A 10,397-nucleotide genomic window follows, 5' to 3' on the forward strand; every position below is an offset into this window, starting at 1 on the left:
AAATTGTACTGTTAAGCAATTGGACTCCGATTATTAGACCGCATGGTACTGGAATGCCCGATCACTAAGTTCGATGGACACATAGATGACCTCAAGAAGCTGTCAGAGAAAGCCGTGGAATATTTAAAAAAATCTAGATTTAAGTTTTAATGTTTAGTTTTCATTTGTATTTCGTGCACAGTTTTGCAGTGACACTTATTCCATACGATAAATAAATTAGACCAGTAACTTTAGAGGAAAACGAGTTCGAGTTACGGGTTATTCCAAGTGCATATTCGTACTTACTTCTATTTTTTTTCCATGAAATCCTTTTATGAAACTTTAAGAGATATTTGCTACCCAGTGCTTTTATTGTAACTTGGGGTCAATTATCATTAAAAATGGATGTAATAATATGAGGTAATTGTCGTGGCCTGGAAGTAGTCATGAGTATTAAACGGACGAGCTTGCGAGTCCGTTTAACTAATACGAAGCCAGCAATTGCTATTCCAGCCGAGACTAATATAAAGCTTTTCTCAAAATATATCATAACATTTAATTTTATTCCAATTATTTTTCTTATGCTTTCCCGCCTTTTTTCATTTAAAATAAACTGCAGCTGTATTTTTCCACCGAAAACACCACAAGTTGTTCCAGACCCAATAAAAAAGTCCGAAGTTCCATCAAAATATCTGATACCGCCCATTAGATTTGGCTGTATACGACTTGTGTCAACATTTCCATGGCCTTTTTAACTTTTTTAAAAAGTTGTCACTGATTGCAGACGCGCTAATTCATTATTGTCGAGCTAGCGCGCCTGCAATCTTTTTAACTTTTTAATTTTTCGCTGACCATAAACTATGCACTTCACTTTCTGATATGTAAAGAATAATGACAACTTTTACGGACATTTTTGAGAAAATAAAGTTATTGTAGTTAGTTAAAATTGTGACTGTTAGGAAGACAGTAGAGCCATCGATTAAATTCTGCTCTTAACCGTCGTTTTGTTGTCGCTCTTGTTTTAAACTGAGCCTAAAGCAATGTTACGTACCTACTCCCTGCATGATGTCATGTCCAAATAGTGTGCGATAGAGAAAGCAAGTTTATCCTGTTTATATGAATAGTATCATGCGAATCCGAAGCTCGAGAGGCATTTTATAACGTACCATTGCACAAGATGTACTAAAAACTTTGTGATATATCGAAAAGGCTCGGAAACTTCATTTTTTTAAATCGATTTTTAACGAATTTTAATTTAAACTTAGGTTATTGCGATGATTATAAAAGCTATAGGATACTGTTCTAACGTAAAAGTATTTCTTTAAAATAATATACAGATACAGGTAAGTGTATGTATGCGTGTGTATGTGTGATACGAATGTAAATTAAATCCACACTGTAACTTTAAGGGCATTTACGCAATAAGGAAAATTCAATAGTAAAGTATAATAAACGGGCTTATACACGCTTCCCTCAGTTCACAGACGGTCGCCAGATTGACTGGACAACAATATGGTTTTGCCTTAATAGTTTGTCAGTCAATAACTAATACTAAACTTTATCCTATACCTTTTAGGGTTTGGAAACGCTATGGATATCAAGATGATAACTCTACTTTTGATCGCGTTCAGTGCTGTGATAACAGTGGAAGGACTGCATTTAATGGGAGCTGAAGGTAAGTAACATTTTTATCATCATCATCATCATACGTAAGGCCCAGCACACACGGTGAAATGCAACTGCATCGAAACTGCAACTTCTAGTTAATTTTGAGTTTCATTTGAGTTTATGCCATAGACTCCTTTGAGAGACCACACATGACTCAACCAGTTTGAAATCGGTTTGAAACGCGTTGCAAATCAGTCGCAGTGAAACTGGCGTGCAATGGCGTGGAAACTCATGTTTGCGTTTCATCGGCTTGGCGTCTTTTTCGGTGCAATAACCTGACTGACGACGAATATAAAAACATTAAATTTGTGTTGGAAGTTGACTTTTGCTTATACGATAACAATCCATGAATTTTCTATCAGTCTCTTGTAATTCTTTGGCAGCTAAACAAACATGCGGCTGATATTCTTCTCAATGTAGGGATGTGTATCCACACACTTCTTCGTTTACGCCACCTTTGTCGAAGATACAAATATACGGGACTACAAGTTCTTCATCACTTGAACTAGACATTTTGTAGACGTCTGTTCTCAAAACGGAAATGATTGTGAATAATTTTATCACATTGTGGTTGCGGCGTGTGTGGAAAACGATTGAAACTGGTTTCAAACCAATCATTTCAAAAGGGTTTCGTTGCAGTTGCGTTTCACCGTGTATGATGGGCCTAAGACGACTAAGAGAGAGATTCTTAAAGTGATTTCCACTCAGAGGCAAAGTTTCAATTAGTTTTATTGTGTACCTAAACTTGGCGTTGAATAAGGTTTTTACTTCAATCAATAATCACGTCACTTGAAAATGCCATTCATAATTATAAAACTCAACATTGCGTCAGAACGGGACTTGTGGAGGTCAAGAGGGGAGGGAGGCCTTTGCCTTAAATCATTCGATGATGTCTTAAATCACAAGTCATATTGAATACCATAAGCAGTGTCAAATTAGGGTGGAGTTGAAAAAGTTGGACTCCTTAACGCCAGTCAGTACCTACGTAAAATTAGCAGTTTTCTTGTCACTACGGAACTTTTTCCAGTCATTTTTTTTATCATGGTTAACTATCATTTAATGTGGCCTAGCTTTTTGTTCTTCACCCATTACTGAATGAAAAATGTACAGTAACAGCAATCAATATACGTGATAGTATGTAAACGTTAAATGGGTTGTTGCAAGGCACTGTCGTAGCAAATGAACAACGCAACTATGTTAATATCATAATACTTAAACATGTTACTTTACTGGTACTGACACTTGTCAAAATTTAGATGGTGACTTAAAGACTTCAAATTAACGCCTTTTTTTTAATTTCAGTGCACCCTTGCGGCGTGGAAGCAAGTTCCAGCCTGATCCACCACAACCCCTGGCTAGTTCTTCTGGAATATTACAGACGCGGTTCGATGGTGGACATTAGGTGTGGAGGTACCCTTATAAGCAAGAGGCACGTGATTACGGCAGCACATTGTATTAAGAGGGTTGATATGTAAGTAAATTTATGTGTTCTTTTACGCCAAATGCTTAGTTTCATGCTAGACTCACTTCCTGACCCCTTATACACAAAACGACAGAGACTAAGCTACCATTACCACTCTGAACACTTACTTTTCGCGCTCAAGTACGAGCCATTACACCTGTTAAAAACTGGGCATTGCATGAGTTTTACACGTGCCGCACAGACTCTTTGCACTGTCAGTAGTTTTATTTATATCATGAAGTTATGAAATAATAAAAAAAAAACAATTCTCTAATGGAAATCACAGAAAGAATGATTGAGAAAGCATAAATAATTGAGATTTTTTTTTATCGCTCTTCGTATTTCGAGGAAATAACAAAAATAACTACAAACTTACTCTGTTTGTGCCATAACTAATTCGGGGTTTGGTCTGTTTATATCCATAATGTATTATTGTTTTTGTACTTAAATAACAAATTTCCTTTTAAAGTTACGCGGTCGGGAAAAGGAAATTTGATAACAGTGTTTAAAGAGAGACTTTTTACCTTGTTTATAGTTATGTAGAAAAATTAGCTTTACTTGTTTGTTAGTTTTAATCAACCAAATGTAAACAGACGCTCAAATTACATAGTAAAAAATGTTGGACAAAAAGTAAATTAGAAAGCCGTGACATTAGTGAAACAATCAAAATAAAATAATATCCGCTTCCGTAACTGGTTGCGATCGATGGTTTGGCAACTTCGAGGATACCAGATTAAGAAGTTTACAAGTTTACAAAAACAATAATCTATTTGTACCTACAAAAGAGTAACGTGATTGACTGACAAATTAGCGATTAAAAGTTTGCATTGACTCAATGGGACTCTTTAAACTGATCTCGGAATAGAGAGATGTAGTCTTTGGTCTAATATTTTTTTATTATTATTTTCCAGGTATAAAGTACGATTAGGTGAATATGACTTGAGGACCGAAGAGGATTGTGTCGATGGCGTGTGTTCGGTAGCTAGAAGCATTGAGATTGTCGATGTGGCCATACATCCTAAGTATAATGGTTCGAGTCATGACATCGCCGTCCTTACCCTAGGCAGCGACGCCCCGTATACCGGTAAGTCAAAACTTGTAACTATTCAAATTTCAGATTCTTAGATATTAAATAGTGTTGTTAATTTCCCCTAATCTACCTTCCTTTCTATGAAGGTATATTAGCTAGCTTCTGCTAGAATCCGGAATTCGTAGTTGGCAATAGAGAATGCTACTGCCGGCTTTATTCGTAGTTGGCAATAGAGAATGCTACTGCCGGCTTTTACATCACACCTCTTGCAACATCTGGGAAAGAAAGAAATTCTTTCTTTTCTAAAACTGGACACGACATGGTTATGATTTAAATAGTGTTCCTTTGACAAGGTGTGCTCCAATGGTTAGCCAAATGGTTTTTGATTCTCGTTAGACTATCCATTAATGGTACATGCATTTGCAGAATAAGCGTTAACAAATGAGTGACTTTAATTTTGCTACGAATTTCCTTATTTTATTCCTTAAACTACGTCAGTGGATCTAATACTTTAAGACAAAGGGAAAGAGCACAAATTTGTGTGTTTAACGTTTATACCGATGGTTTAAGCGCAAGCTCCTTGCTTGTTTATGTATTAACTGGGACGTTCCTGGGTTTTTCAAAAGTGACTTTCAAATGAGTATTACGTTACGGTGGAGTAAAATAAGATTATCGTTATTACTGTAAAAACAAGGTACATATGTACTTTGTGTTAGGATATAGTCATTTAAATATAATCTTCGTTAAAGTAAAATATTATCTTATATTTAATAAAGAAAGTAGTAGTGTTTAATTACATTTGAAACTCGTAATCGAAAGCTGTATAAACCTATCTAACTAATTAATTTATTAACTAAATAATTACCCTTAATATATACTTGAAGTTTCAGTTAAATAGACCAGACAGTCATTCATGCTCATCTATCCTATATGTCATAATTGGATTGTGGTTAAATACCTGCGTATACAGGACGTAATATTGGATTTTATAATGAACCTGTTAATTTTATCCTACTATGAACAATCCACACAATAAACGCGGAAACTTTTTATTAAAACTAACCAGCGACGTCGATTTTTTTTACCTTGCGTAGTAACAATTATTGAGCTGGTATAGGTAGTACCACCAGAGTTGAGGTCACGCACACAAGAACATGTCATGTAACGACACCGGGACATTTACTCATTCCTTTCATTAATTATTCTTTTTTGAAATCAGTTCTTCATGTAATCATTAACTTCAACTTTCGTGGCACTACCTATAAGTACAATGCGCATAAGAAGTATTTTCCGCTATCAAGAAATTCGAAATTTGGTTCGTTCAAAGAATTGAAGTAAATCAAATTAATAACCATTATATTTCTTCTTTACAGACTTCATCCGACCGATTTGTCTTCCAACGGCTACTCCCAGAAACGTTACTTTCACCGCAGCTGGTTGGGGAGAGATCCCACGTATCTCCGAATACAGCGAAATTAAGAAAATCATACCACTACCGCAGTGGAAGTGGACGGACTGCCAAAACGCTTACCAAGGCACTGAACTACTCCACGACGTCATCTGCGCGGGGGGCGAGGAAGGTGTGGACACCTGCAATGGGGATTCCGGCGGACCTTTAGTGGAGTACAAAGAAAGAGCAGAACTTGCTGGCTTGACCAGCAAAGGATTCACTGTGTGCGGGACAGAAGGAAAGCCTGGCATTTATACCAGTGTCTTTACTTATCTAGATTGGGTTAATGATGTTATGGATAAAGTTTAGATATTAGTTATACTAAGTAACTACGTTTAAAAGCGAAGGCGATACTTGCATTCAATGCAAATATTCTTATTTAAGAAATACTTTAGCCCGTCGTATGAAGTACAAAGGCCCTGGTGTCACAACTTGCGAAGTTATTTGAACCACGTTGACTGTGCCTCACAACGTGTTTGCGGCCTGTAGATAAATGATATTTAATTACTAGTATTTAAGTATTAGTTGTCTGAATGGATTGGAATAAAGTGAACGTTAAATGTAACTGTTGTTGTTTTATTATGAAATACATACTGTTAAAGAGTTAGTAAAGAACGAGAGAAGTCAAAAAGCACATATTAAAGTCACAACTATCAGATTTAATTATTTTGAGATAGTCGGGAACATACAGACAGATCCAACAGGAGACTTTGTTTTATAATATTTAATGATGAATGATATAAAAAAATTAAGTAAATATGACCCTTGGAAGTGGGTGAGATAAGATTTACAAGACTTACATTACTTATATCATAACATAGAAGCGGAGGAAGGAAAAACGCATACAATTTATCTAACATTTATTAATTAATTCTAGGTCAATTGTATATGAACCCAAACAACCATCGTTATGACGACTAATCAGTCTTCTTGTAGATATTTTTTAGCATTTTTCGCTGCGAACTTACACTTCGTCTAGCATTACATTTACATATAAGAATTCTTACATATTTTTTACAATAACACGCTTTGGCATAATGTGTATTCCTAATATCAACAATATAATTATTATCTATAAAAACAAAATTATCTTCATTCCAAAAAATTCAAGATATAATTAAGTACATAAACTATAAAACAAATAACTAAACATTTTAACATCAAGTATTTTCTAACGCCTCCGCGCCCTATTTCTTTCCGATGAAATATTTTTGGTTTGTATTTTCGGTGGGCTGATGGTTGAAAGTATTTTTGTAAAATGGCAGTGCGTTAAGTAATTTTCTCGCAACCAGTTACCAAACAGGAAAGTCATCTGTAGGTACTCGCTAGTTACGAAAACCGTTCAGCGGACTGACTAAAACTACCAAAATCTATTCTTACTTTTGTCAATAAGTCTGTTTGATGTGATAATCTACAAAGATTGCTATTACATATTACTTTGTTAAGCACACGCCTTAGTAGCGTAGTGAAACATTTTACGAGGCAACTCGGAGGGTTAGAGAACCGTAAATTGGGTATGTCCGCGGATGCAGCACATCGGATTTAGTGTACACAAACTCCGATACTTCTCATTACTGATTTTATGTAAAATATTTCCTTTGTTCCGCCCAGATAACCAACTTAGATAACTACTTAACTAGGTGGAACATCAAACAGATTTCGGTAGGTATAAGAATATGCGACGTTGTTGACTTCGCCGACAAAAGAATTGAGATCTATTCCAGGTGTGGCCTGTAATAATAATAACTAAATATCATGGGACACTTGACACCAATAGACTATCGAATTGAATATCGTAGTTACTTGTCAAACTGAACAACATTAGTTCAGCGACTATTAAAAATAATAGAGTCTTTAGATTTTCCCTTTTTCATACAAATTAAACACTGTTAATCAATGTAGGTACACCATCCTAGAACGCAGCTGACGGCGCCTGTCACGCTACAAACATCAAACATTTCGCTTTACATTGCTTCTTCGAATGAACTTTAACGTGTAAAAAAATACAAATGATTTCTAAAAGTCGCTCAACTACTTAATTGTTGTTCAGTTTGACGAGTACGACCTATGTTTGTATTATTTGCTCGTATTAGCAGGCCGCACCCGGTAGTGCCCCCGCCATCTTGAGTAAAACAAAGGCACGGCTTTCCATATATTTTTCGAAGCCATTCAGGCTATTTTCAACCTCCTGTAATTTTGTACTTACGCAAAATCTAGCCAAGTAAAATGGACAATATTGATTAGTATAGAAATTTTAAAATTAATAAATTAGCCTCAATTTGATCAAAGTAGTCGGCTTTACGGTATAGGTAGTGTCACGAGAATTGAAGTGAATGATTACACATTATGTATAGCTATGGTTTATGTCAATCCAATTTATAGAAAGACGCCATTAACCCGACCACAGACACTTAATGATGTGAAAACCTAGAACCAATGAGGGCTATCGTTTTTTGTCTCACTAGATGGCGCACTGTTGCGTGAGGTTTTTATTAAGTATGGCTTTCAAAGTCTGTTATTACGGGCGTGAAGACAAAGTTTAGATTAAAATCATATTTAATACACAATTTTTATATGTATCGAATATGTGTAAATAAATGTTTCTCTCTCTCTCTCTCATATCAAGTAAATTTTGGTGAAAAAAGTGATTAGACGTCTAGTTAAAGACACGAATTATAGATAAATGTGTTATTGATTCGATTCAGTGGGTGTTTATACAAGAATTTTGATGAAATCGGTTTGTTTTCACTTTCCATAAATTGGATTGGCATAACGTATAAATTAAGAACTGATTGCATAAAAGGAGAATGAATGAAATGAATGAGTGTATGTCAAAATCCCGCTGTCATTACACGACATGTTCTTGTGTGCGTGACCTCAACTCTGGTGGCACTACCTATATCAGTGATTATCCGCACAGTAACACTTGAATCAGATTAATTAATTAAGTTTGACGTACGCAAAGGAAATCCCTGTTGCGCAGGAGTACAAAAGCTGTAAAAGAAATTTGAGGATAAATGCGTACTTGTTAATTGACTGCACGCGCTGCTAATAATGTATAATTATGTACCTATAAAAACTGCAGTTTATCGATCTATTTGTTGCTTTGATTGGTCGTAACTATGGAACGTTATACAGCCAAGGTTATTACCAAATATAGCTTTTTCAGGGTTCCGTTCTTCAGAAGGGAAAAGGAACCTTTAATTCCTTATTAGGTACTCTACGTTTACGGATACGGTAATTCGTGAACTTTACTGTACCTATTTTAAGCAATATTTTCAACGGTGTAAATATACCTTACTAAAATATACTCAAAGGAACATAAAGATTTAGTCAGGTAGGTATATATATATTAATGTTTAATACAGTTATTACCTAATAAAAGTATAGAATTATTTGGACGTAGTTTTGCAAACAGGAACCAACCCACACCTCCCTCCAAAGTTTAGATAAGTATGCCACAAGTTACTAAAATGCAGATTCGATCAACTCGATAAAGTGGATTTTAATTTTGGGGGAGGTGTGTGTTGGTTCCTGTTTACAAACTGTGTACAAAGAACAAGGCAAAATAAAGCATTAAATTTAAATGGACTTTAAAAATGTTAAGTAGGTATTATGTATGACTATGTGTGTTCTGGAAAGATTTTTAAATTACTTTACAACTCTTCGTTTTTAAGTTTCATTCTTGAATATATTTTTTTTAAGCAAAATGTACTTACCTAAACTGTTTTTAATGAAGGGATGAAGTTATTATTGCATGAAATTTAATTGAATAAAGTGTATGTGGTTGAGTAGTAGGTACAACTAGAATAGGGATGTTGACACCACCAATCAATTGACGTACTTTTTATGAGCTGTCAAAACACAATTCTCTCATAGAGTTTGAATGGAAATAGGTACCAACTTATGACGTCATTTGTTCGCACACTCAATCAACTAAATATTTATTTATTTTAAAGCAACAAAAAATCAAATTTTGCAGTTAATCGAAAATTAATCTGGTTCTTGAGCTCTGAGATGCTATACAAAGTTGTGGTTAACACATTCTCACAGGCTATTACATCACTATGACGTCCTATTACATTATCTATATGTGTATTTTCCTGTTAAATGAAGTTCTATGAATTAAAAGCCACAGGATGTAACTATCAAAACCATTTACCTCTTTAACCTGTTGTTAAGCGTTTATCAATGGGTCAAATATAACTACGGTTCGATGACAAAATGTTACCTAAAAACTAACATCGCATCCAGATTTTCAATTTACGGTAGGTATTTCATCATCATATCAGCCGTAGGACGTCCACTGTTGGACACAGGGTTCCCCCTTAGACCTCCATTTGCCTCGGTTGGAAGCGGCTTGCATCCACCGTGAACCCGCGACTTTAAACAGAGGGTCTATTGCGTAGCGTTTCTGGCGCTCGCGATCGCAATCAAATGACAGTTTTCGCATACAAAAACTGTCACTTGATTGTGATCGCGAGTGTCAGAAACGCTAGACAATACGTCGGTGATACTGCAATAACGCGTAACTAGCATTATCCATAAGGTGTCATTTACACTGTACTAATAGTACTAACATTGTACTGTCTTGACTGTGAAAATTATACCTTATGGAAAATGCTAATTGCGCGTTATTGCAGTGTCACCGACGTATAGGTACGACCTCAGGTCATCCGTCCATAGGACATTTAATTTCCCCAGGCTTCGCACGTGATAGCCGCCGAGCGTCACAGCCCTAATGTAAACAAATGAGCAGCCCTTGAATATACAATAGAGAGAGAAAAATAAAGTTAGTTCGCGATTGA

At 35.5% G+C, this 10,397-nt stretch overlaps 1 protein-coding gene across 1 annotated transcript; it reads left to right on the forward strand.

The window, feature by feature from the left end:
- The first annotated feature begins 1,440 nt into the window (after positions 1 to 1,440).
- On the forward strand, positions 1,441 to 6,154 carry LOC141440490 (serine protease ea-like). The gene is made up of 4 exons (XM_074105017.1): positions 1,441 to 1,654; positions 2,950 to 3,118; positions 4,021 to 4,193; positions 5,513 to 6,154. Exons 1-4 carry the CDS (start codon positions 1,570 to 1,572, stop codon positions 5,896 to 5,898), a joined length of 813 nt encoding a protein of 270 aa, XP_073961118.1. The 5' UTR covers positions 1,441 to 1,569; the 3' UTR covers positions 5,899 to 6,154.
- Positions 6,155 to 10,397: the final 4,243 nt, after the last annotated feature.

Source organism: Choristoneura fumiferana, chromosome 22 (assembly GCF_025370935.1).
Source record: "Choristoneura fumiferana chromosome 22, NRCan_CFum_1, whole genome shotgun sequence".
Lineage (NCBI taxonomy): Eukaryota > Metazoa > Arthropoda > Insecta > Lepidoptera > Tortricidae > Choristoneura > Choristoneura fumiferana.